Source organism: Poromitra crassiceps, assembly GCF_964638095.1.
Source record: "Poromitra crassiceps genome assembly, chromosome: 15".
In the NCBI taxonomy this organism is placed as follows: Eukaryota; Metazoa; Chordata; class Actinopteri; order Beryciformes; family Melamphaidae; genus Poromitra; species Poromitra crassiceps.
The window spans coordinates 19,800,070-19,827,490 of record NC_139634.1 but is presented as its reverse complement, the minus strand read 5'-3'; the positions used below and the strand labels follow the sequence as shown (position 1 = coordinate 19,827,490).

At 45.1% G+C, this 27,421-nt stretch overlaps 1 protein-coding gene across 1 annotated transcript in view; it reads right to left on the bottom strand.

The window, feature by feature from the left end:
• atg2a (autophagy related 2A) overlaps window positions 1–26,668 on the bottom strand; it is a 36,053-nt gene extending 9,385 nt beyond the window's left edge. Inside the window, exons 1-29 of the mRNA XM_083652129.1 lie at window positions 26,335–26,668; window positions 25,780–25,942; window positions 24,960–25,109; window positions 24,472–24,574; window positions 20,013–20,157; window positions 19,251–19,466; window positions 19,031–19,130; window positions 17,323–17,487; window positions 16,155–16,279; window positions 14,839–14,914; window positions 14,328–14,577; window positions 13,576–13,717; window positions 12,675–12,773; window positions 12,330–12,485; window positions 11,513–11,786; window positions 10,912–10,984; window positions 10,561–10,735; window positions 10,097–10,239; window positions 9,741–9,865; window positions 8,099–8,250; window positions 7,657–7,789; window positions 7,314–7,498; window positions 7,153–7,233; window positions 6,461–6,567; window positions 6,042–6,134; window positions 5,594–5,664; window positions 4,367–4,443; window positions 2,549–2,719; window positions 435–561 (exon numbers count right to left, since the gene is read on the bottom strand). Coding sequence (XP_083508255.1) covers window positions 435–561; window positions 2,549–2,719; window positions 4,367–4,443; window positions 5,594–5,664; window positions 6,042–6,134; window positions 6,461–6,567; window positions 7,153–7,233; window positions 7,314–7,498; window positions 7,657–7,789; window positions 8,099–8,250; window positions 9,741–9,865; window positions 10,097–10,239; window positions 10,561–10,735; window positions 10,912–10,984; window positions 11,513–11,786; window positions 12,330–12,485; window positions 12,675–12,773; window positions 13,576–13,717; window positions 14,328–14,577; window positions 14,839–14,914; window positions 16,155–16,279; window positions 17,323–17,487; window positions 19,031–19,130; window positions 19,251–19,466; window positions 20,013–20,157; window positions 24,472–24,574; window positions 24,960–25,109; window positions 25,780–25,942; window positions 26,335–26,505 — 4,048 coding nt within the window. The 5' untranslated portion in view covers window positions 26,506–26,668. The remainder of the gene's footprint in view (window positions 1–434; window positions 562–2,548; window positions 2,720–4,366; window positions 4,444–5,593; window positions 5,665–6,041; window positions 6,135–6,460; window positions 6,568–7,152; window positions 7,234–7,313; window positions 7,499–7,656; window positions 7,790–8,098; window positions 8,251–9,740; window positions 9,866–10,096; window positions 10,240–10,560; window positions 10,736–10,911; window positions 10,985–11,512; window positions 11,787–12,329; window positions 12,486–12,674; window positions 12,774–13,575; window positions 13,718–14,327; window positions 14,578–14,838; window positions 14,915–16,154; window positions 16,280–17,322; window positions 17,488–19,030; window positions 19,131–19,250; window positions 19,467–20,012; window positions 20,158–24,471; window positions 24,575–24,959; window positions 25,110–25,779; window positions 25,943–26,334) is intronic.
• Window positions 26,669–27,421: the final 753 nt, after the last annotated feature.

Below are 27,421 nucleotides of genomic sequence, written 5' to 3'. Positions count from 1 at the left end.
TGCTACAGTACCTGGCTCTAAACCCTCTTCTTATAATGTAGTAAACCTGCTACAGTACCTGGCTCTAAACCCTCTTCTTATAATGTAGTAAACCTGCTACAGTACCTGGCTCTAAACCCTCTTCTTATAATGTAGTAAACCTGCTACAGTACCTGGCTCTAAACCCTCTTCTTATAATGTAGTAAACCTGCTACAGTACCTGGCTCTAAATCCTCTTCTTATAATGTAGTAAACCTGCTACAGTACCTGGCTCTAAACCCTCTTCTTATAATGTAGTAAACCTGCTACAGTACCTGGCTCTAAACCCTCTTCTTATAATGTAGTAAACCTGCTACAGTACCTGGCTCTAAGCCCTCTTCTTATAATGTAGTAAACCTGCTACAGTACCTGGCTCTAAACCCTCTTCTTATAATGTAGTAAACCTGCTACAGTACCTGGCTCTAAGCCCTCTTCTCGTTGGCTTTTCTCTGTGTCAATCAAGGCATCAGCCAGATCGTACTGATTGATCTCAGCGGTCTCAGCAGGTGGGCAGGGCGGCAGGCAGGCGGGGTTTTCTGACAGCTGAGGAAACAAAGCCAGAGACAATTAACATAGAAATTAGACAGTTTTATGTCATCTCTCTACAGCAGTGTTTCCCAAACTATGGGTCAGGACCCAATTTGGGTCGCAGACCCGTGAGGGGTGGGTCACCAACTGGTCGTCATGGCAACTCATTACCGTATGTTTTTTGTGAGTTTGGGTCCCAGGGAGACACAAAATGTATCTTTTGGGTCTCAAGACGAAAAAGCTTGGGAACCCCTGCTCTACAGCACTCATTGAGCCAATCTGCTTTCAGTGGCCACCGACAGAGAGCTGCAAGCCTCGGGCTTGACCAATAGACCCTTCTCACGGGGGCCATTTTGTGTCGAAAAGGCAGGGTAAACACAGGTGCAAGCAAAACACTAATGAGGGTTTCCAACTTCCATGATTGGAATTTTGAAACCCTCATTAGTGTTTTGCTTCCACCTGTGGTTATTCTGCTTTTTCGACACAAAATGGCCCCCGTGAAAAGGGTCCTTTAGGGCTGGGTTCAGGCCTTTTTAAGAAAATAAAGTTGTATTTCTCGCTTAACTTTACACAGCAGACAGCACGGCATTACAGCACATGCTTTTATTTTGAAAAATTCTGACTGTAAGTCCAAATGATTCTCCTGCTCATTTGTCAAGAGCGCTGTCAAAAGTAAACAAAGCTCCTCCACACGTGAGTGTTGAGAATACAGTATATAGTGTACAGGGCACAGCGCCCGCAACTGAACAGTGAAAGTGAAATGCAGTGTGAATAGTTTTGCCTGATTGTGGATTTAGCCAGTTGGCGAAGATTTGTGACTGTGAGGAATGACACAATTCATTGCTATTCAATGCAAGCCCTTTGGTTTCTCAGTCTCATACAACGGCTAAATGGTGAGTCTGCTGTGACCGTTTTAATTTCGATATGCTTGAGTGACATTAATGTTTCAGTTTGTGGGCATTGTTGGCAATTAAATGAGACATTTCTTATTATTGTGACAACAGATTTGATACCCAGCAGCAGCGCCGGAAGTCAAGTGATTGTAAGTTAGTGCATTAGTTCATCATTACATTTTCAACTCGAATTCAAGCGGGATTCTCTGTTAATGCATTGTGCATTTTTAGTCGTATTGATTGTAGTGTGTGTGTAAGAGAGAGAGAGAGCGGTGGCGCTGTCTTTATTTAGAACCTCCGCTCCACCGCACGTGGACAGTTCAGAGAGAGAGAGATGTGTCATCATATCGTGATATTGACGTCGGGCCTGGGCTAAAAATTTCAGGCCCTCACAGCTCTGTAATCACTGGGGGCCAGTTGCACCAACTGGTCTTACGACTGGTCTTAAGCTAAGCCGGTCGTAACTTTACGACCCAACAGCTACGCCGGTTGCACCAACAGGGCTTAAGCCTTCTTCTCACTAAGACCGGGCGTAAATATTACGCCTAGTCCAGAGCAGGTGTAAGGTGCAGTCATGGGTGCAGTATAGACGGTTTTCACCTGTGTGTTGCGCAATAGCTACAACCCCTCAGCACTCTGGCTGTATTCAGACCCGAGTTATAAACTGGAAACCGGAGTACATTATAAACGTTATAAATATAGTCACGTTATAAACAACTAACCAACGCTGGGGGTCCGTATGGAAACAGTGTTACTCGAAATGGTTAAAAGTGAAATCAATTTGGTCATTCAGTGGTGTTTTACTGCCATGTAAAGTAACTAACGTTAGCCGCTAGCATTAGCCACATTAGCGTCATTTGATGTCAGCATACTCTTCTAAACAGGTCGCGTGCCTCATTCCACTGGGCATTCCCCTGCTTTCACATGGACGTGCATCGCTAAGACCGGCGTAGTTAAGACCAGACATAAGCCCTGTTGGTGCAACAGCCGTAAGTCCACTCTAAAGACTGGTCTTAACTAAGACCGATGTAGGAGTTACGACCAGGCATAGTTAAGACCAGTTGGTGCAACCGGCCCCGGGACGTCTCCAATGAACAGCCAGTCCTCACCGGTAACTTCTGTCCGGCGATCTCGGTGGGCGAGGCGTGTCGGGGTGGGGGGTGCAGGTCGCCCTGGGACACCAGGTACTGCAGCAGGTTGACCAGGGCAGCGCAGGAATCGGCACAGGCGTGCAGGTGAACCACGTTGTTGGAGCAACGAAGCTCAAACAGAGGCTGACTCTGGAAGAGGAAGGGAGCCAGGATTAGAGAATGGCAGAAGGAAAAGATTCAAAGAAAGTAGGAGGGACTCAAGAAAAGTGGTGTGTGTGTGTGTGTGTGTGTGTGTGAGTGAGTGAGTGAGTGAGAGAGAGAGAGAGAGAGAGAGAAGGAAAGAATGATAAGTGCATGAGGAGGAGAAAGGGAACTATGCAGGAAGGCTCACATAAATGCCAAAAAGAAGACAGAAAAAAGAAGAAACTATTTGAATTGTTACATAACAGAATTTAAAACTGTGGCTATTTTCGAGGACATCATTTGTATACTTTGTTACCGATTGGTCCAAATGGTGACTGCATCATTTGTGGGGAACATGTTCACTGTGGCTTTGTTGGTTTGGGTTCCATGTCCTAGTTTTCAAGTGCAAGTATTTTAAGTTAAGTCTAAAGCTATTATTGTAGGGATACTTCATCATCCATCCATCCATCCATCCACCCATCCATCCATCCATCCATCCATCTATCTATCTATCTATCTATCTATCTATCTATCTGTCACTCAACTGAAAGTGATGTCACTTGAGCAATTGTGTATTGTGACATCACTGATGATGTCATAGGCATTGTGACATCATCAGTGATGTCATAAGAGCACATGAGCCCGCGCAGCGGTCAAGCTAGCGAGGCAGTGCAGCAGGCGAGCCTAGGAATCAAGGGCGCGTAGCGCCGCGATGCCTAGTTATGATAAAAGATCTACAGTATAAACATTGGGCCTATGCTTGTTAGTGGTTTGTGAGAGAAATTGAGCTAAATTATAATGTTTTGTTTGCCATTTTGTCTAGCAGAGGTGGTCATTTTCTTGCTGCGGTGCTCCATCGCTGCTGAATGAATGAAGAGGAAACAGGGATGTAAACAGACGGTGTGTGAATGAGGAGGAAACAGGTAGTACACAGACAGTGGGTGAATGAGGAAACAGGTATGTGAACAGACAGCATGTGTATTCACTAGCTTGAGGAGGAAACACAGGTATGTGTACTCACTAGCTTGAGGAGGAAACACAGGTATGTGTACTCACTAGCTTGAGGAGGAAACACAGGTATGTGTACTCACTAGCTTGAGGAGGAAACACAGGTATGTGTACTCACTAGCTTGAGGAGGAAACACAGGTATGTGTACTCACTAGCTTGAGGAGGAAACACAGGTATGTGTATTCACTAGCTTGAGGAGGAAACACAGGTATGTGTACTCACTAGCTTGAGGAGGAAACACAGGTATGTGTACTCACTAGCTTGAGGAGGAAACACAGGTATGTGTACTCACTAGCTTGAGGAGGAAACACAGGTATGTGTACTCACTAGCTTGAGGAGGAAACACAGGTATGTGTACTCACTAGCTTGAGGAGGAAACACAGGTATGTGTATTCACTAGCTTGAGGAGGAAACACAGGTATGTGTACTCACTAGCTTGAGGAGGAAACACAGGTTATGTGTACTCACTAGCTTGAGGAGCAAACACAGGTATGTGTACTCACTAGCTTGAGGAGGAAACACAGGTTATGTGTACTCACTAGCTTGAGGAGCAAACACAGGTATGTGTACTCACTAGCTTGAGGAGGAAACACAGGTATGTGTACTCACTAGCTTGAGGAGGAAACACAGGTATGTGTACTCACTAGCTTGCCCGTATCACTGCCTTTCCATGTGGTGATGGCCAGCTCCAGCAGGTCAATGTCCAGAATACACACATAGTCTGAGGAAGAGAGAGTGCCCATTTTCTTATTGATTTTATTGATTTATTGTGTATTTATTTATACAGGGAAAGCCCTTGAGAGCCCTGTTACAGTGCATTTAGACATAAACAATTAAAACATCATTACAGTACAAATAGATAACAAGATAAAAAAAACAAAGAGCAAAAAAGAAGAAGAAGAGCAATCCCTATGTCACGTATCTTAGAGCAGTGGTTCTCAAACGGGGGTGCGGGGACCCCCAGGGGTCCGTGGCACTTTGACAGGGGGTCCGCGAAAAGTTTTCAGGAAAATAAAAATAACAACTTTTTTTGTGTGCAAAAGCTTCATAGTTCAACGAAAATATTTTATGCTTTAAATCTAAAATGGTTCATGGATTACATTCTAATCTAACAAACCTATCAATTTAAAAGTCAAGCACATTACCGTGGAAACAATTAAGCTTAGCCCAAAATGACAAATCAGAATGAGGGGGTCCCCGGTATATATTCTATTTTCTAAGGGGTTGGCTGAAAAACATTTGAGAACCTCTGTCTTAGAGAAGTACTCTGAACGACTCTATAGAGACCAGTCGCTCCACTTTTAGAGAGTCCTGGAGCCTGTTCCATTCATCAGGAGCATAAAAGGAAAAGGCAGTCTTTGCTGATTCACTATTCACAGGTGGAATAAACAGTCTGGTGTTTGTCTGATAACTCCTACCATTAAAACACAGAAGTGAGGACAGATACATAGGAAGCTTGCCAGATAGAGCTTAATAAATATTAAACAAGAGACAGTGTTGTTCTCTTCGAACCGCCAGAGAGGGCCAACCCACCTTTTAATATAAAGTACAGCGGTGTGTGTAGAAAGCCATCACCCGTTACAAAACACAGAGCACTATGATATACCGCATCAAGCGGCTTCAACATGGTGGGCGAGGCATGACAAGACATCACCGTAATCAAAATGATTAGTGACTGTACAATGGACTTTCTTGTGAAGAATGAAAAGCAAGACTTATTCCTGTACAGGAAGCCAATTTTTCTCCTCAGCTTTTTGGTAAGGTGTTCTACATGGGCATGACAAGAGAGCTTAGATGAGAACACACACACACACACACACGCAGTATATTCTAACTAACAACAACCAACACACACACGCATCATGTCTTACCTCTCCTCAGGTCCACGGTGTCAGTCTCACACTTATCAGAGAGATAGAGGGCAGAGTCATCCAGGATAAATCTGACCGCAACACCAAACAAAGTCACACACAGATTTTACACAAACAACACAAACTAACCGCCAAGTATGATGACAGATTTGCTGCACTGATTATCATACATTCTAACAAATTGCCCTCTTGATCACACTCAATAATATAGTATCATCTCAGATTTTCTTTTATGTCATTTAGAAAAAGCTTTGCTTCCTAAAATTCTAATTCAGAGAATATTTCAAAAACATAGATTATGCCATCCTCAAGCAAAAGGTCTTAAGATGATCTTAAACTACAATGTGCTTTGCTTTCACATCAGCAATCTGCAACTTTGTAAGAGTAGACATTGTAAGAGTAGACATTAGTAGGATTTTTTAATAGTGGATATGTGGGTGAACTGTACCGGAGATGGAAGGTGGCAGTGTCTACAATGATATTACTGGACAGAGAGAAGGACTCTGCCGTGAAGACCACTCGCAGTGGCAGGTACAGGGGCCTGGCAGAGACACAAAGACAGAGGGGGGTGGGACAGACAGAGACACAAAAACAGAGGGGGGTGGGACAGACAGAGACACAAAGACAGAGGAGGGTGGGACAGCAGAGACACAAAGACAGAGGGGGGTGGGACAGACAGAGACACAAAGACAGAGGAGGGTGGGACAGCAGAGACACAAAGACAGAGGGGGGTGGGACAGACAGAGACACAAAAACAGAGGGGGGTGGGACAGACAGTGGAGGAGGAAAGTTCATACAATGTATCACATTCACTATCATTTCATTACAAACAATTTGCAGCAGAACTTTGTGTGTGTATCTATCTACCTGTAGTCCACGGCGCAGGTAGCGAGGTGTGTATGCAGGACGGTAATGACGGCAGGTGGTGTGTATCCCAGGATGGGGTCATCGATGACATCCAGGAAGTCAACCAGCTACAACAAACAAACACAGACTCAGTGGGTAGGAGACGCAGCCAGTCAAACATTTTGACTTTAACCTGAGTATGGTTTGCATTTTTCTTAGTAATCCAGTTGGTTCAATTGCACTAGACCAGACCAATCCCCTACAAGTATGTGAATCTAATTCAAATAGTAAGCAAATTGCTGCAGCTCTACTTGGCTTTGAGGTTTGCTACACAGTGTTTACTAGAAGACCATATCTCATTTACTGTGTGGTGCAGCCATAATGTCTCTTGGAGCAAGAATTGGAGACTGCTTTGACATTCATTGGGTTTTCTGTTGGGACCAAATAGCATGACTGATGAGTGAGGATGGGCTGGCCCTGTGATGGAAAGCAGCAGGATAGTGATAATATTAGCTAGGCTAATATAGAAATATTTCTCCTATTAACCCAATTGTAGCTGGAAATGTGACATTGTATACACTTGGCCTGTTATCCTAACCTGACGCTGCCAGATAGGGGCGGAATGCATCAGGTTACTGTTATCCACGGGAATAAGACAAATCGATGCACTTTGAAAGAGCAGGAGAACAGAGAGAGGACTTGCTTCTTCCTACCTGCTCATGCCAGCTGTGGTTGGTCTGGGTCATGTAATGTCGCATGGTGGCACCTTGGAGTCGAAGAGCAACCAGGAACTCCTACAAAGAGACACAGAAACAAATGTAGTTTAATTTCAAAAATGCCTGAATGGAAAACTGAACGTGTGAGGATGACCTACCTTGACGTTCCTCTGGGGGTCCAGGGTGATTTTGATGGCTGTGGATAGCATCTGAGGCTCACTCTCCCTGCCGCTCACACTGCTCACACCCACCTCTGTGGGGTAGATGGTAGGGTCCAGGTGCTTTGGGGGAGTGAAGCTGGGCATCTCCAACCGCTCAGGGATGGGGGAGTCCTTCACCACCGCTGTAGTGGTATGTGGGGGAAAAAAATCTACATGCTGAGGGAATTCCCAACCTAAAGTTTCTATTGAAATATTATACGTACCATTCAATATTACATGAAGTGGGAAAACGGGAAACAGACAATTTGTTTGGCTTAGCAAATGATGTGACAACACCCACCTCGATGGTAGAGCTCCACTCGCCTGCTCTCCACACACAGGAAGTTGAGATTAGGGTTGTTCTGGTGCTGTGCCACACTGAATATCTTCCCCCCTTCCAAGTCGAGCACAATCTCCCCATGATTCTGGTCCTCCTGAAGAAAAAAACAAAACAAAACAAACAACAGAACAGATTAAGCAAAAGGGAACGGCTAAGAAAGACTCATTTACAAATTGTTGTTGAAGGTGGATGCAGGTGAAATACAGTATAATTCGAATATTTGGTGAATCATAAAGCCAGCAAACCCAGTAAGGGTTTAAAAATCTGTTCTGATTATAAGAAAGGAACAAATTAACTTTTGTATTCAAATCCCCAGCAATTAAAATCATCAAAACAAATGCATAATCCTATTTACACTGGGTACCCTCGTAATAATAGGGTTATCATCAGCCATATGGCTCACCTTCCTGTCTGTCATGGCTTGGAGGCGGCCCTTGCCAATGACAACTGTCAGGGAGAGGAGGCTGAGGGTGTGGTTAGGGCGGGGCTCCACCTGTCTTCTTCTAGATTCATTGGCTGAGTAGAACTGAGTCTCCTCCTCCTCAGAATCAGAGTCTATGACAGAGAGAGAGGGAAGAGAGAAAAAAGAAAAATAACTTTACCCATTTCATTGTAGTCATCGGTAGATAAGGACAGCGAGGAGTGTTCACAACACGTTTTGGGAGGATAGAAAAAAAAAATCTGTTATTTATTTAAATCAATTATGTGAGAAATGCAATGCCAGACCACCGAGAGCATGCTGGTGATTTCCGCCTCTTCACAAGGACATCAGCACTGAGTTTAAGAATCGCTCTCTCCCAAAAGCAAAGAACAAAATACTTCCATTTTGAGATCATCAAAATGTAAAAATCTATGACATGAATGATATGAAAATATGATACAAGTGCATAGGTATATTTTCAGTGGTTCAGAATGGATACTGATGATGTCTACTGACAGCCGTTGGCCAATAAGACTGAACTAGGTTATATCTCTCTAAAGCTGAATATTATTCTTAGAGACAAATAGACATGAGACAAATATCACAATACATCAAATGACACGCATAAAATGTGTAATCATATGCATATCAGGATTGAACTGAAGGGTGTTTTTCAGACATTTAGTCTAATTTCAAAACTTTTCCAGACCGGAAACAGGTATAATTCAAGTTGATGAAACCAATAAAATAGAATTTAACAGAATCAAATTGTTATAATTCACAAAAATCTCAACATGACAGGATGAAAGGTGGACCTGTAAAAAAACGATTACATGTGACAGATCCTCATTTTTCTGACCTGGCTCATCTCTTCAGACAAATTAAATGTGTCTAAAGGTGCGTTCACACCGACCTATTAAAGTTTTTCGCTGGCATCGAGTTTACATACAAAGTCAATGCAAACGAGCGATTGAGCGTATATTCGCCCGGGAGAAAAATCGCTGGGCGACAGAGACAGAGCGATAGGGCGAAAATTCGCTCGTCGCCCGAGATGAAATATCCCAACTCGAGCGAAATTTCGCTGGCATCAGTCGCTCACTGTTCAACACCGATTGGCTGCCGTGTGAGAGCGAGTCAAGGATCACACTGGCTTGGAACAAACCGCTGGTTTATTGTGTGGCAACAAACCGCATTGACAGCTGATTGACAGGCTGACAGCTGACATGAAGTGAAGTCTGTACTACCGGTATAGAGCTCACGTTAGGAGCACGCTGATAGGCTTAGCTTGTAAACAACTACGGTGGCTCGTAGTGGACAAACATCATGACATTGCGTAATGTTACAGTCCCCAGATGTCCGTCAATTATTGTGCCTGTTGACGAGCGATTTAAACACAGCGACAGAGCGATTCCAAAGGGTTGAATCGAGCGACAGAGAGAAAAATAAATATAGGAAAGGAAGAATCTGGAGCACACGGGTCACTGGTGAAATGGTTTCTTTTTTAATAGGCTAAGTGCACCAACGTTTCGACGCAACGCGTCTTCATCAGGGTTAAACAGAAAAATAAATATCTCGGTGTGAACACAGCGTAAGTTTTCCCCGTTAAAGCTGGAGTCAAACTCACCCAGTCTGAAGGCTGACTTGCAGAGCTGGAACTCGTCATCACGGTGATGGCGGCTGGGGTGGGGGCTGTGGGCCAATGGGGGAGGAGGGGGAGGGGGCTCCCACATCAACAGATCATTATTGATCCTATGGGGTGGAAGGAGAGTGGGAGGATAGAGAGAGAGAGAGACAGAAAGAGCCAAAAGAAGATATAGATATTTCTGACTGAACATCTCATAGCTAATGAAAGTTCTGAAACTATAACTTGGCAGAATAACTTTTGAAGGCCTCAAATTTGGATCATTCTTTTCCATACATTTTTCAGGCTGTTTAAGATGTAACTGTAGATGACTGTAGGCACGTGTGCGGGAGGTGTACCTGTTGTAGATGCTCTGGAAGGCCTGTTTGCTGGGCAGGAGGATGTAGGCCAGTGGCAGACTGATGTCCATGGCACACTGACACTGGGCCACACACTGGGCCTGGAACTGAGACATCTCCTCTGGGTCGGCTGGAATCACCATCTACACCGGGGGGAGGGGAGAGGGAGAAGGAGAGGAGAAAGTTAAAGGAACACTTTTTCAAACAGCTTTGTATCATAGCAAAATCAGTAGTATATCCAAAAACTGTAAACAGCTTTGCAGGCATTCATTTAGTTTGACAGTTACTGAGTTGATTTGAGTTCAGGCGTGGACCACCAGTGATGTCATTTGTGGACAAATGACATCACTGATACTGATTTTGTAATGATACAAAGCTGGTTGAAAATCAGTGTTCCTTTAAGGCTGAATTCTTGATGGAGAAGATGTTTGTGCGAATTTATCTGTGCGTTTGTGTCAGCACACCTCCTCGGTCTCAAACATGGTGCGGTTGGAGGAGAAAGGAGAGCTCGTTTTGTCTTGGAGCTCACAGTGGCTCTCGAAGAACGTGGCCCCCAGGTCCCTGGCCAGGCCGAGGCCCAGCCCGCCCAGACCTGCTCCTGGGCCCTGCGACTCTCCTCCGCTCACACGCACCGATATCCTGATGGCAGGGAGAAAGGATGAAGGAAGTGTGTGAACGCCATGACATCCCCCAGGAAAGCTTTGGTATTGTGAAACAGGTGATTTCTGCTGTTTTGTAGCATGTAGTCCAACAAATATAGATGTTGTGTGTGAATGACAGATCTAGCCGTCATCTTCAGGGTCACCACCACTGACCTGGGCAGGGCTTCACCGCTCCTCTTCACTCTGATACAGGGAAAGGAGCCTCCCTCCCAGCCCTCATATGACCCTGGGGCATACAAAGCATACATCTTAGTTTGTGAGAATAGATAAATGCCATTCTCCATCTGATTTTTTTCATGTTAAAGGGCTACTTCAGCCAAAAACACATCCTTGGAGCATTGGATGACAACATGACATTTTAAGAGACTGGATCCTCAAGACTTTAGAGATGCAGAGGGATGACCTTGATCTTTGGTGATTTTATCAAAGTCCAGACTGATTAATCGACAATGCAGGTTGTGCGCTATTTTTTCATTTTTTGCTGAAATGATTTACCACCACAAGGGCACAATTTAACTTTCACCACTTATACAGAGGAAAAAGAAAGCCAAGCAAACAGGCAACAAAAGTCCAGTGTAGGAGAATTACACCTAAAAAGACTATTCATTGTAAACGCTGTAATACAATGTTAAAATACAGCATGAGTTTTTACATAATGATGAATCGATAATTGATCGTTAACGTGACTGATTGGTCGATAAGGAAATTGACAGTACAGACAAAGTAGGAATGCATCCACTGTGTGCCCAATCACCGTGCATGTCGGTGAAGGAGGCCTCTAGCAGCTGGGTGAGGCAGGGGCCCGAGGGCTGTCCCGGGACGGCCTGCTCGCTCTGGAGGTCCGGGGCCTCCTGGTGCTTGACCTCCAGCTCTGTCAGCTCCAGCACCAGGGTCTCCCGCCGCACCGCCCTCTGGGTGGGGGGACGACGCTTGGGCAGGGGCCGCAGGTCCGGTATGGGGAAGCGGAGCTTGAGGACGGCATGGGGGGACAGGAGGGAGAAGGAGGAGTGCAGCTCACTGCTCTGGGTCTGGGAGGAGAGAGATTTCTCTTAATATTCATTTCTCGTGGCAACGCGACAGTCACACAGTTAGAGATTTGCTGGAGCCGTTGGGGGGCCGAGTGCCTTGCTCAAGGGTTATTTGAAGGCAGCAGTAGCGGGAGAGTAGCAATTTCGTTCATGTCTGTCTCAGCACAAATAAGCTAAAGTCGGACAAGACTGTTATCTCATGGGGCAGTTTCCAAAAAGCTTGTTCTATTCCAGGTTGATGTAAAATTCTATAACATTCCATAACTAAGCTGGAGCGCTTCCATGACCTAAAAATGTTATTCGTTCCTCTTTTTTTTCCTTCTTCTTATTTTTGTTTTAGCTCAGAAAAGTTCTCAAAGAGGTAAACAGTGTGGTTACCACTAAGGTTGGGCTGCTGATAGATAAGATCATTTAAAAGTCACTATCTAATGCAATGAATGTGTGAAACTTTCAATGTTTCCTTATTTCCTCAGACAATGTATCAGTTCCCTAATTTTCCACGTGTCCAATACAATTCTTAAGATCCTGGACATGATGTCCAACCTGTGCGTGTCCAGGTGCAGCAGTCTGTGTGGGACAGTGACTGAAGGCCTTGCTCAGGCTCCCCAGGCGAGTGAGGATGTCCAGGTCCAGTTCAGCGGTCAGCTCTGCCAGCTCCACTCTCACCACACTGTCTCGACGCACCACTCGCTGCTTACCCTGCAGACACACCACAGCTTTGTCATTATCATCCTGGGTTTGGAGGAGCTTTTAGTGTCTCATGGTGTCTAACATGCATGAACACTACTTCTTTGTGACGTACCACACAAACCGGCACATATCAAGTCTGAATGTGTGTATGTGTGTGTGTGTGTGTGTGTGTGTGTGTGTGTGTGTGTGTGTGTTGACCTTGCGCAGGTGTTTTTCGGTGAGGCCGTAGTGTAACTGAGCGCACGGTCTGGCTGCAGCACCGACTGTGAACAAACCAGCTCTCTGGAACTGAAGCAACTAGAGAGAGAACAGAGAAAGATGCACTCTAATGTAATGGCTTCCTCGTTAAGTTTGGTGAGAGAGACACAGAGAAACAGAGAGATAGAGAGATGGGACAGAGCTACACAGACAGATCCTCTACCTCGTTACGTTTGGTGAGAGACAGAGAAACAGAGAGAGAGAGATGGGACAGCGCTACACAGACAGATCCTCTACGTCGTTAAGTTTGGTGAGAGAGAGAGACACACAGAGAAACAGAAAGAGAGAGAGAGATGGGACAGAGCTACACAGACAGACCCTCTACCTCGTTAAGTTTGGTGAGAGAGACACAGAGAAACGGAGAGAGAGAGAGAAAGAGAGAGAGATGGAACAGAGCTACACAGACAGATCCTTTACCTCGTTAAGTTTGGTGAGAGAGAGAGACAGAGAGAAACAGAGAGAGAGAGAGAGATGGGACAGAGCTACACAGACAGATCCTCTACCTCGTTAAGTTTGGTGAGAGAGAGAGACACAGAGAAACGGAGAGAGAGAGAGAGAGAGAGAGATGGGACAGAGCGACACAGACAGATCCTCTACCTCGTTAAGTTAGGTGAGAGAGAGACACAGAGAAACAGAGAGAGAGAGAGATGGGACAGAGCTACACAGACAGATCCTCTACCTCGTTACGTTTGGTGAGAGACAGAGAAACAGAGAGAGAGAGAGAGATGGGACACAGCGCTACACAGACAGATCCTCTACCTCGTTAAGTTTGGTGAGAGAGAGACACAGAGAAACAGAGAGAGAGAGAGATGGGACAGAGCTACACAGACAGATCCTCTACCTCGCTGTACTGAGGCTTGCTGTCCTCCCAGAGACACTCTAACAGTTCCAGCCTGCTGAAGGAAAGGTCCGACGTCACGGCCCGATTGTGGCGACTCCCGCTGCGCATCTCACATGCAACCTGCACCGCCGCCCCCGTCAGTCTGGTAGAGAGAGAGAGAGAGAGAGAGAAAGAGAAAGAGAGAGACTTTAATCTATGAGAGAAAGCGTATTCAGAAAGAAGTATATGTTACAGCCCGAACACACCATACGCCGACGCCAATCCCACGCTGAAACCACGCTGAAGCAACGCAGCACAGAGGAAGTTTCATTTCAGCGACCTTGTTAACAGGCCAGACCGATCACACCAGCCGCACACCACGCCAGCTTCTGTGCTCTTTTTCAAGCATGCAGTGCGCTGCACTCAAGCATGCAGTGCGCTGCACTCAAGCATGCAGTGCGCTGCACTCAAGCATGCAGTGCGCTGCACTCAAGCAGCCAGGCATGAAGTCAATGCAAGTTGTGAGCGGGAGCAGGGCAGCGCCGGGGAAAACGGAGCGAGGCGTGGAGCTAAACAAGAGTGTTTCTGGTGTGAATGACAAGGCTCCAAGGTTCCATGAAGCGCTGCTTCTGAGATGCCTCTGGTGTGAACCAGGGCTAAGAAATAACTACAGATTGTGCTGTGCTAAAAAAAATGTGTGTGTGTGTGTGTGTGTGTGTGTGTGTGCGTGTGTGTGCGTGTGCGTGCATGCGTGCGTGCGTGTGTGTGTCTACCGGAGGTGGGAGTGCGGGCAAGCCTTGGCAAAGCTGCCTCTCAGATGGTGGAAGTCTCTCTCGCTGAACATGCTGTCCTTGAAGAAAGCCAGCTCTCGGAAGAACACCTGAGACACCTGGGCCAATGAGGAGGCCCCGTCCGGGCCGGGGGGCGGGTCATCCTGCAGCAGGGTTAGGGTGAGGCCGCCCAGCGTCAGTCGCAGTAACGCGTCAGGCTTCAGTGGCTCTGACGGGCCGCTGCGGGAGCGTCCTGCAAGGAACAGGACATGGGATCGATAAGTTTTCCCGAACACTTCATTGAGAAATATAACATTAGAATGAAAAACATAGTAATTTTGCTAAAACAACATACAGGCCTTGTACGAAAAGAGAACAGCTGCATGGTGATTAAAATTCACAAAGGTGGCATAGAACGGAGATGTTAATTAATTATATGTTGTAATTAGAATGTAATTCTTTCACAGGGCTGACAGTGAGCTTGTGTCAGTCCTGCACAGTGCAGTGTTGTTACCTCTGCTGCGGTTGGTGGCCTGGGACAGGCTGGACAGAGAGCCTGCTGCAGGATATCGCCTGGGATAGTTCATGCCCTGGGAGGGGAAAATATATCAACATTAGATCAGATATGCACTTATTTGCCTTTATTGGTGATTTGATGAGATTTATAAGGTTGGTGATGCATTCTGCGATACACCTTAACTGTTAAGGTGTATTTATATGCCTTTGATGTGTTGAGGCTTAACATCATCAAAGGCATACAAGGAAAAAGCAGGATCGCAGTCATTTCCCATTTAGAAAATAATCAAAAAAATTAAGAATCATAATGCTTGAAACATGGGAAAACCTGTTTTTCTACTTGTTTTTTATTCACCTGGTACTGTATTATCTTATTTAGGTTTAATTTTGTAGCTCTATTGTACAAGTCTGTACAAGTACTTACAGTACTTACTCACCATTGTGTACTATACTCAAAAGTGAATTGGCCTGCTTTATGTAAAGGTGAAGTCCTTTACATAAAGCAGACCTTTACATAAAGCAGTTCCTACCTACTTGTCGTCTCTTTTAAGCATGAAATGCGGGAATTACAATCTCCGTTCTCAGGACATGCTGCAAATTTCTGTTCCAAAAGTCTGAACTGAACTAGGGAAGAAAGCTTTTAGGTTCTCTGCACCTACTGCATGGAACAATCTACACTCTGATCTTAAAGTTCATAGCTTAGTAACCCTGAATGCTTTCAAAGCTATGGTGAAATCTATTGAAAACAGGCTGTCTGTGTACAAATGTTTTATCTGATAATTTTAATGTTATTCAAATGTCTGTGTCATGTGTTTTATGTTGAAACTTTGTCTTGCTGCTGTTCTTGGCCAGGTCTCCCTTGTAAAAGAAATATTTGATCTCAATGGGACAACCTAAGCCAATGGCTAAATAACTTAAACCTGCATTCTTTCAAATGGCCAGCAGGGGGTGACTCCAGTGGCTACAAAAAGAAGTCCGGTTACATGGAAGTGAATGGGAAAATGGCCGTAGTCCTCACTTTATTTATGGCCTCAGTAAACACTTTCCTAATGAGTTTATGGTCTCATTCGATAGTTTCAAGTCTTCTTTAATATAGCATCATGTTAATTTTTTAATTATGGCAGCATTTCGAGTAAAATATTTTTTTCTCATCCAAATTCACATCAATTCTGGCTCCAAATAACCAAGATGGTGGCGGTGAAAATGGCAACTTTGAGGCTTCAAAACGCAAGTACAAAAACCAATGGGTGACATCAGGGGAGCTACGGTCTATGTGTAGATGCCATGTTAGGACACACACAGAGTCAGACTCACAGGTTGCGTGAGGCTGTTGAGGCTGTGTGTAGAGGACTCCATGTCGCTGTCTGACAGCTCGCTACCCGAGCGTACAGATGTCACGCTGCTCGCCATCCCAGCAGGCCCCATGGAGTAAAACATGTCTGGAGGGAGGGACACACACACACACACACACACACACACACACACACACACACACGCACACACACACAGTAAACTATTGAAAAGAACACGCATACTGTAACAGAAAGTTGCGAGGAGGAGAGGGACCTTCCCTCTTCTGGAGTGTTTTCAAAGTCATCAGATTAGCACTCTTCTTCTTACACACTAAAGAGAGTGGTATTACAGCTCCAGGTTGGGTTTTTCACTGCACTGACAGCCAATACGAAAGGATGGATCTTTGCATTTAAAGTAACGCAGCAGAAGACTGATTTCCTGTACCTTGTATAACCTGCGAAAATAAATATAAGCCTGTAGGTTTACAAATGTTGTATATTGATGTTATAATGAGTACAATGAATCTAGTCTGTAAAGGGGTTATCAACTAAGGGCAAATTATCTACTCTCCATTTGACCTGGGAAGTCGGTGGGAATTTCCGAGTTCCCAGTTGGAAATTACAACTGGAACGCCCCCCTTAAGTTGGATTTCCGACTCAGAAAGTCCGAAGAACCTCACCACCCCCGACCTCAAAATCCAAGATCAATCCGCGCAACTGTAGAGAAAGCTATAGTAATACTGTTTATTAGCACTTCTGTCTTATTTGTGGCTCATTAGTTGTACACACTGTAGTGTCCAACTTCTATCTGTGGACTGTGTTGCTACGGTGTTGGATGTGCAAAATACCACCTAATGCGTTGTTATCAACTGGTATAACTGGAATAATAGTACCATTTTGTTTAAATTTGTTCTGTTTTAATGCTACCAAACAATTTTGTAAAAATAGGTTAAATTTTTTAAACATAGGAAATCTCAAATTTTGCAATGAAACTCCTCATGTAGATATATCAGCTTTGTGATAAGACTATAGTCTGGGGCCACAAGCTCAGCATCTGGTCATCCGGTATAAAGCATGAACGGCGGTTGCAGATCCAGCGGACAGGGAACCGGTCTGTATTCCAAAAAATAAGTCCACTCTGAAAACAGGGCTGTATCTCAGACAGACAGGTGCCCCCCCTTTCCACGTACCTCCGTTCTGCAGCCCGCTGAGGTAGGGTTCCAGGTCGGCCTCGGGGTCCCACTCCTGGTTCCGGGGGCTGGAGCCCAGCTGTTTGCCGAGGTCCTCCTCGATCAGACGCAGGTCGTCGGAGTCTAAAGGACGGCTGTGCACCCCCTCGCCCTTACTGTCTGGCTCTGGAAGAGGGAGGACAGAGCCCTGAGTCCATGTGTGTGACCTCAGATTTCACACACATTCACAGCAACCTTACTCTCAGGATACATCCTTATGCTGTGGAAAAGAGGCTTATATTATCGGTCCTTTGGGCACCTGACTACTCTCTGGGTAGTAACGCATGCTTAATGTGCATAATACTGTATATGTATGTACAGTATGCAGAGTGTGTGTGTGTGTTTATTTGTTTATTTAAAAGGATCCCCATTAGCTGCCGCCGAAACGACCGCTAGTCTTCCTGGGGTCCAAACACAATACACATTACGTTACAAACAATTGTAAACAGTAGACAGTAAAGTGCAGTAGTAAAATACCATATTAAAAATGATAAGAAATATTAAATGCATTGCAATACAGGAAAATCACAGAAAAACATAGTAAAAAGCGATACAAAATAGGACAGAAAAACAACAATAGTTTGGTCAGCTAATTATATAGCTGGCCTATTGCGCAGACAACAATTTATCTAAAAAGACACTACGGTACTATTCAAAATATAAAATTCCAAGTAGTGTTAAAGTGTAGTCCTGAGCATCAGTGTGTGTTTGCTGGTGTTTGAGAGTGCAGCTGGGATCTTAACTTCCTTTTAAAACCAACCCTCCCATGAATGGAGGAAATATTTCCTGGTAGACAATTCCAGGCCTTTATAGATTTGTATATGACAGTCTTCTTCATATAGTTGGTGTTGGGTCTAGGCAAAATCAGTTGTCCCCTACTAGCCCCTCTGGTGGAGTGTGTGTGAGTACTTGAGCTATAAAAAATGCTGTTGAAAAGAAAAGCAGGAATTTGGGTATGAATAACTTTGTGAAAATGTAAAAGTAGGATGGATGATAGTCTCTGCTCAACAGTGAGCCATATGAGACGTGTATGCATGTCAGCTATGATGGTTAAATCACCATCATCATGTCAGCTATGTGTGTGTGTGTGTGTGTGTGTGTGTGTGTGTGTGTGTGTGTGTGTGTGTGTGTGTACGCAAATGAAGGCACTGTAGGTATGCTTAGTACAGCTGGATAAAGGAGTATTTGCCATCGTTGACTGAAAGGAGGACGGAAATCTGCATGCCGTTTAAAAGCCGTTTTATCAGAAGGCTAACATCTACTTTGATTATTATATATTCATGTTCTCATAAAAGCCCTAGCTATACATCGGACTGATTTAAAGTTATTGCTGACAAAAAGCATTATAAGTTATTAGTGCTTGTGCCCTCTGAATAAGTTGGGCGACTTTGGAGTGACCTGCCTGAGGAGCTTAAGCCGGCTAAATCACCATCATCTTTTAAATCACTTCTGAACAAGAGGCGCTGGAACAGCCTAATGTCCCGTAATATTCACCGTGATATATTAAACATAGCCAGTTATGCTAATTAGGTATTAAATTAAGTTAATTAATGCATTCATTCATTTGCACCACTCTAATCTGTGTGTGTGTGTGTGTGTGTGTGTGTGTGTGTGTGTGTGTGTGTGTGTGTGTGTGTGTGTGTGTGTGTGTGTGTGTGCCTCACTGTACCAGTGTCTATGCAGAGGGCTGCCAGCAGGTCTGTCAGATGGGTTATTTGATCTGGAGAGAGCAGCATGTGGACGCAGCCCACCTTCCCATCCAACTCCAACTGATGGACGGGGACGGAGCGAGACAAAGACACAAGTCAAACAAGAGAGGACAGGCACATGTTTGATCACTGTAGTATTTATGAGATCGGATGCTCCTATGTTACACTTTGCACACACACCTTTGGTCCGGGCAGCATGTCGTTCTGTTTGATCTTGACGTTGGTCTCTATGAAACCGGAGCAGCTTCCTATGAGGAGCGGCTGAGGAGGAGGACAGGGGTGGGCTGCCGGGGGCTTCTCCTCTTCTTCCTCATCATCTTCCTCCTCCTCCTCCTCCTCCTCCTCTTCGTCTCCTTCGCTAGCTGTGGCTGAACCTGGGGGCTCCTCTGAAGGACCCTAAGAAAAGTCTGTGAGTGTTAATTAAACGTATACAGTACTTCCCTTAGAGGCACGGTTGTTGTCCGTCACACTGCGCTGGTTGTGCTCTAAATCATTCCGTCGTTTTCAGTACAGAGGAGTTTAAGTCATCTCTCAGCCTTTCATTTCTCTCAAAAACGGAAAATAGCCATCTGTTGAGGCTGAGCAAGGAGCCCTGATTGTATTTCAGAAGAGGCTGAAGGCAGCAAGACAAAAGACTGCTGGAAAACAACTGGAGAGTTTGGGAAACCCTACACACAAGAGGGTAAGCTAAATTGGTAGCTACCGTTAGCATATGACAATTCTCTCTGACCAATCAGCAGCCTGCAGTGTTTTTCACGTCATCTTTTGATATCGCCTCAGCTCACTTGGAACCTTGATGGAGGTGGTACTAACAAAGTATGGCCTCTGCTTTGGTACTTGCCCAATGGAAAAGCACAAAAGCGGACAACATGAGCCGGTACCATGCGGTGGAAAGGGGCCATAGAGATGTACTGTAGGAGTAAGATGCTCTTCTTCCATCACCTGTGTTGTCCCGGTGCTGTCGTAGAACAGCTGCACGGAGCTGAGCTGGAGGATCTTGTGCAGGAAGGCAGGGGGCTGGTGGATGTCCACAGGCACGCTAGTCTGGCTGGCTGGGTCCCGTACTGCCTCATCACAGTACTCCAGCCTGGAGCACATACACATACACACACACACACACACACACACACACACACACACACACACACACACACACACACACACACACACACACACACACAATTAATTCAAGGTACTTTACTCTGCCATGACAAATGCACATAATCACATGCATACACAGACACACACTAGACGACCTGGAACGACCTCAGTCACAAGGGGTGTAAAAAATAAAAAGATTCGTGCAAGAATCACAATTCTTATCTTCCACGATTCTGAATCGATTCCCAACTTCTAAAAATCACCTCTTTTTTGTGTGAATAAATGTTTGTCTTTGTGTGTGCTGTTTCCAATTAGTTGATAAAACTTTTTAAATATGAAAACTACATAAGCTTATACAATTTATTCTGCTTTCATGCCATAATTTGCTACACCGCCTTCCTTAGCACACGACTGGACTAGATCCTGAAATCCCCATCGTCGATGTTGAATCAGAAATCCTTTTGAAGCATCGATCTTTAATTGAATCGTGACCCCAGGAATCAAAATCGAATCGAAACATGAGATACCGAATGATTCATGATAATTCATGATTCATAATGATTCTTATAAGACCAGGGACCATGTTGGAAATAAGTGTTTGCACTTTTACATGTACATCCCTTGGATGTTGTTCCTTGACCTTGACCACAATCAAATCAAGCAATCAATCAATTCACACCCGTGGATCAGACACCTAGGAAAAGACCCAGTTTTCACCATGAGGTCAGAATCAATCAGAATTACACCATTAAGCCCATGGCACACCAATCAAACATTCTCCATACCTGCCAACAACAATGTTGGCAGTTAACACAGACAAACAAGGATTGAACATGTTGGATCTGACCAAACATCTCTAAACAAGGACAGACAGCCATGGCACACCAAACAAACATCTCTAAACAAGGACAGACAGCCATGGCACACCAAACAAACATCTCTAAACAAGGACAGACAGCCATGGCACACCAAACAAACATCTCTAAACAAGGACAGACAGCCATGGCACACCAAACAAACATCTCTAAACAAGGACAGACAGCCATGGCACACCAAACAAACATCTCTAAACAAGGACAGACAGCCATGGCACACCAAACAAACATCTCTAAACAAGGACAGACAGCCATTGCACACCATCACACATCTGTGTTTGTCTGTGTTTGTTGGAGAATGTTTGATTGGTGTGCCATGGGCTTTGGAGAGACTGAGATCATCCATATGTGGCTGCTAGTTTGTGTTAAGTTACGTTATCCTTTATTTATCCCCATGAGGAAATTCATCCTCTGCATTTGACCCATCCTCTACTAGGAACCTTCCTAGAACTAGGAGCAGTGGGCAGCCGCAGTGGGCAGCCGCAGTGCAGCGCCCGGGGACCAACTCCAGTTCTTTTGCCATTGCCTTGGTCAGGGGCACTGACAGGAGTATTAACCCTAACATACATGTATTCGATGGTGGGAGGAAACCAGAGCACCCAGAGAAAACCCACACAAACACGGGGAGAACATGCAAACTCCACAAAGAATGGACCTAGGACGGACCGGGGTTCGACTTCGACTGTGTGCTGAGTGCTGTGCCGTGTCCGCTAACCACTGAGCCACCATGCCGTGCCGCGCCATTTGTGGAAAATATATGGTCTTATTTGTGAGACGCACTAGGCCAGGACTAACAACACCAATGATGTGAGAAAGAGGCTAGCTACTAATCATCCACTCATCCGTTTGTTTATGGTAATCTTACCAAGGTATCACAACCAATTTGGAAATGATACATTGATTCTTAAAAATAGCATAACACCTCTAACCTCTAATTTTCTCACCGTCAGGATTGCTGAAACATACTCCCACTGTCAGTGCCATGCCATGCTCTCGCTAGAAGAGATAATGACATTGCCTCTAGCACCAGACAGACGCACCCTGTTAGATAAACACTATAATAGACTGTAACACTTCCCACCACAGGACATGCAAAGAGATTCTGTTAAAACAGGCTGTAAAGACAACACCTTCTGGTCACTGACCCCAGACCAGCAGTGCTACCCTGAAAAGTTATGTCAATAAAGCAGGTGGGGAAAACATGGAAGGTTCATCAGTGCCACAGTAGTGCTACTATGGCACTTTTCAAATGCCAATATGCTTCCTGGTGATGACTGGTGTGAGAATAAAGGCTGTGTACTGGGAACCACTGAAGGGCTACTGTAATTATCTCAATAGCAGGGATCCACTCTTTAGCCTGTACAATTATATATAGCTAATTTTGTTTCAATAATTGTTGAATATTGGCACACTATAGATACATTGAATTAATTTAGGGGGCTCTCCTGGTAGAAAATGTGTCAACCCCCCTCTCGCTCCCTACCTTTCCTGTCTAATATTGGCGAAAATGGGGGGGAATATATAGGGAATGCAGGAAGGAATTATCATGTCAAAGCAAGACTAATACGGTAATCATAATCATATTGAATAATCATGACTGCAATATAAAGAAGGTTCAGGGAGAGTCATCAACTCCCACGACATCCCATATTGATGGCACTTTGAGCACAAAATACAGTTCTCAGCCACTTTAATTCAATGACCTCGCCAATACAGGGCCTGACTTTAACAAGCTGCACTGGGAGGCACTTTGAAAAACACAAGGCTGAGGACAGCATTTTCATAACTCTACAGTAGCCTCCTCTGCTTTATCTGCTCATTCACTTTAGTAGTAAGTGGAATTAAGATATCTGATTGCAGGCCACCATTTTGCTTTCGGTCTCCATTAACTATAATACCAATGTTGATGTGAAAGAGACATTTTTATCCTTTAATGTGAGGGATGAAAAAGTGAAACAACAAAACGGGGTCAGACAACACAGGCCACTGAGTGCTCTGATGTCTTTACGAAAATTACGACTATAGCCCATCTATAAGAACACTTCACTTATGTACTGGCTTTTACCCATACACAACAATGACAATCAATGGTGCAGAGTCAGACATGCACTTACAGAGGACGTAAGACTTCGCTGTCATGCAAAATCCCTTAGAAAACAATTAGAATTGATTTGCTAAGTGGTTGATCTTAATCAGTGGGCAAGGGTGCATCTGGGTAGTGTAGAGAGGTAAAAGCACTTGCCTACCACCACAGAGACCCAGGTTCATTTCCTGGGTAGCTGTACTTCGAGCTTGGTCAGACATTCCTATTTCCTACAGACACAATTGGCCGTGTCTGCGGATGGGAAGTCGAAGGGTATGAGTCCTGGTTGCTGCACTAGTGCTAGCCTAGGTAAACCCAGCCACCACGTGACCTGCTCTCTCAGTTCCCAGTCACTAGTGACTGAGAACAGGTCTGAGAGCAGGTCACGTGGGGGATGGGTTTACCCAGGCTACACTAGTGCCTCCTCTGGTCGGTCAGATCACCTGTTCCGGGGGAGGGGAACTGGGGGGAATAGTCTGATCCTCCCACGTCCTGCCAGTGAAATTCCTCGCTGTCAGGTGAAAAAAAGCGGCTGGCTATCTTGTATCGGAGGAAGCAGATGCTAGTCTACAACTCTCCCCAGATCAGCAGAGGGGATGGAGCAACGACCCGGGCACCAGGGGAAATTGGCCAAGTACAATTGGGGAGAAAATGAGAGCAAAAAAAATGTCGCTGCTGTAAATACTAAATATGCGAAACGTCTTTGAGTTTGTTTCACAACCAAATGATGAGGTTTTTCTTTTTGATCAGGACCAAAAAGACAAGTCAGGTGAGTAAAACATCATTCCTAAAGCGAAGAAAGCAGAGCAGAAATGAAGAAGAGAGAGGCTGTGATGAGACAGGTGTATAAATTAACTCCTGTCAACAATAACCCGACGCTGTTTATATACAGCAGAACCATCTGGGATGTCGTCATTGGATTGCGGTTTTAAAAGGGCAGGTACTACTAATAGGGCACTATTTTAAAAATACCTGGCAGGTGGCCAGGTATTTTTTGGCTGAACCATCCGTCTATCACTGTCTCTGATCTGCACTGTAGCCAGGTGCTCGAGGAAGAATTTGAGCACATCCAGCTGCACACATATGGCTATATTTCAGTTAAAAACAGGGTGTAAATGATGTCTTTTCAAGTCAACTTGGCATCTTGGGGCTTGTGGAGACTTGGATTACACCAGGTGAGCAGTATGGAAGTAACTTGTTTTTTATGTTTTTGCTCGTGACCCTTTAAATACAACAGAATACAGCAAACAACAAGAACATGATGGAGGAGTGAAGAATCATGTTGTCTCATATCTGGAGCACATGTTCTTTGAGTGAATCTTTAAAGGAAACTAGGACCTACCGTTTGATGTGCACCTCTAAGGCAACGCCTGTTTCCAGGTCCAGGGGCTGGTGCTCGATGCGGACGATCGTGTCCAGGAAGGTGACTTTAATACGACGAAGGACTGCGCACACAGACGGGATGAGAGACACACAAAGGTCCATTAACACTGGTCCATATGTTCAGACTGGGATGTTGGCGCAACAGATCATTGGAGAAATATTCCAACAATGATTGTGAGCCAAGCTGGTTTGTAAGACGTGAGTGCACATCATACCTGAGGGACACTTTGGATGTCTGTGTAATGACAGTCTGTGTAAATGGTGTTTGTTTCAGAAGGCTGAGCTGCTTCTGTCACTTGTTTGCAAAACTGGAATAGGAACCATTCATAGTCACATACAATCTCTTCTGCTCTCTCTCTCTCTCTCTCTGAGAGTCTCTCCCTCTCTCTCACACACACACACACACACACACACACACAAACTCACACAGACAGAGCTTTAACCCACCCGTCTCAATGGTTTGTGCAAACATCTCAAGCCCCTCCAGCGGGGCAGGCGGCTCCTCGGACGCCTCCGGGGGGTCCTTCAGGACCTCCTGGGCCAGCTGCATGCTGGAGGTCATGCTTGATGACCATCCTTGGGAGTCCCAACCCCCACCTGGATGTAAACAAACCCACATTCAGTGATGTCCATGCTTCAGGGCTGGACAATGGATGATAAATGATCACTCGTGATGAAATCTGCATAATTTCTCTCTTTTCCCGAGCCTGTTTATTTGAACTTTGTATATGATCTCTCTGTGCTTTGCTCTGCTTTGTAGAGACCTCTGACTGACATGTGTGCACTACTTTTGTGCCCGGGCATTACACCCCATCATCCAGCACAAACATGCATAACGTCCTCGACACACATGAAAGTTCATGGTTGCAACCCAGAGTTTTCTGCACAGTATTGTATTGACTTGTACAGCATATAAAGGTTAACTGTGATTAATCATTTGTAATACCTCTTTTACAAGTTCCAAAACTCCTAAATTGGACATAGGGTCTCATGCATTTTCTTGCACAAGTTCGTTCATAAACATATTGCAAGTCTCTACAAATGGAATGGGTTGGGGACAAGTAATGACAACAGGGACAAATTAGTGTTTACAAATAGGGACACCATAACACAGTTCAAACTGGGACAGTCTCAGGATATCCAGTCACCCGACACTTGACTGACTGGTGCATGTTTGCATTCCCAAATGGAAGACCCAGCAGTGAATCCACTGGGGTCGGGTAGGCATTAGTCCATTAGTACCAAGACTAGGTAGGCATTGACTTACTGGTCCGGTACTTGGGTCGGCATGTTATCTGAAGACCAGAAACCTCTAATGTGCAGTGGTCGGTCACCAGAGCTTGCCAGGGGATGGTCACTGCTATGCTGCTTACAAAGCCATCCACAATCTCCAGAGGTGCCCCAAGAGACTCCAAAAGCTCATTGACAGCCTGCGGGTTAAGAGGAAACAGTCAGCAAGAGTGGAGAGAGAAAGAGTTGAGAACAATAGCTTTCATTTTTGCCTCATGGCTCGAGGTGTGGATTGTAAAACTGTATTCAAAGGAAGTGAACGGCTAATTTGGCTGGGGGAAATATCTGGTATATAGACATTGATGAATCATGAGAAACTGTTGAGCCTAAGATATAACTAGAGATGCATGGGCTTGTTTCCTTTAAGTGCTGTTGCTCGAAGAAAGGCGAGCTAGCCTAAGGACATGACGCTGATTGTTGTTGAACTCGAGTTCAATTGCGAAACAACCATGTCCGAGAAAAACACACGCGATGCCTCTTGGAGTGCTGCCGAGGACGTTGACAGCCACACTCTTTCTTTGTGCAAACTCACCCACACGTCCAGGTTAATTTCCTTGATGACACCGCTGCCATTATACAAGTCCAAACCCAACTGGTCCAAACTCAGTCGTTCCTGCAAGAAGTGGCCGAGGTAGTGCTGTAGGAGGTACCGACAGGCCCGCTTCTTGATGGAGCCCGACCAGGGGAACAGCCAGCGAGACATAGGGCCAGAGAGAGCGGGGAGATGGAGCGCAGAGGTGGCGGAGGAGAACAAGTACCAATACAGTCCTCTGGCAACGGCATAACAGACTAAAAACAAGTGTGCAAACAAGGAACGAGCCTCACAGCTAGCTACATGGGGCTAAGGAAGGGGGTAAACCGTAACTCTCTTCTTCTCCCCTTGACACAAAAACTGGAAAATCCTTTGTGTCAGGACCAACAAGGAGAACCCGACGTTGTTTGAAGAGACGGTACTCCTGCTGTCTTCAGCTGTTTCGGTTCATATTTTCGCTACGTTTGTGTCGAATTTGAGCGACGGGTCCTGTCGCATATCTCTTGTTTCAGGGTTGTTTATTGTTATCATACGCCAACTGATGGTATGGTGAAGACGTCCGTGCGTCATCGCGTCATCGAAATGCCCGGATACCCGGAAGAGATTGCAAAAGTATGCCATCTTTGTAAGGTCAAAACCATAGATATATATAAAGGCTAGATAGCTTACCCGCGCTGCCGGCCAATGGAGAGCGACGTCGTCGCATGGCGGCCATCTTGCTACAGGGAGCTACTAGGAGTTATGAGCATCTGTTGTTGGGTTAGTATGGCAACATCATATGATCATAACTCCTAGGGAAATGGATGAAACTGCATGAAACTTTGTGCCTGAATCCCTCTCATGGCATAGATGCTTCGGTTTAATTTTGGTGTAATTTGGAGCTCATCAAAAAAATAGTGTTTTTAGTGTTTTTTTTTTTTTTTTTGTCTATCTCGGGAACGGAATATGCTTGTAATAAACCAAACCGTTTGTAAATCCGTCAAGATTTCAGCGAGTTATGAGTATTTTTGTCTGTGCAGGTCACCAGCTACCATAGAACGTACCAGAAAGGCACTGTAGCAAGATGACGGCCGTTCAACGACGCTGC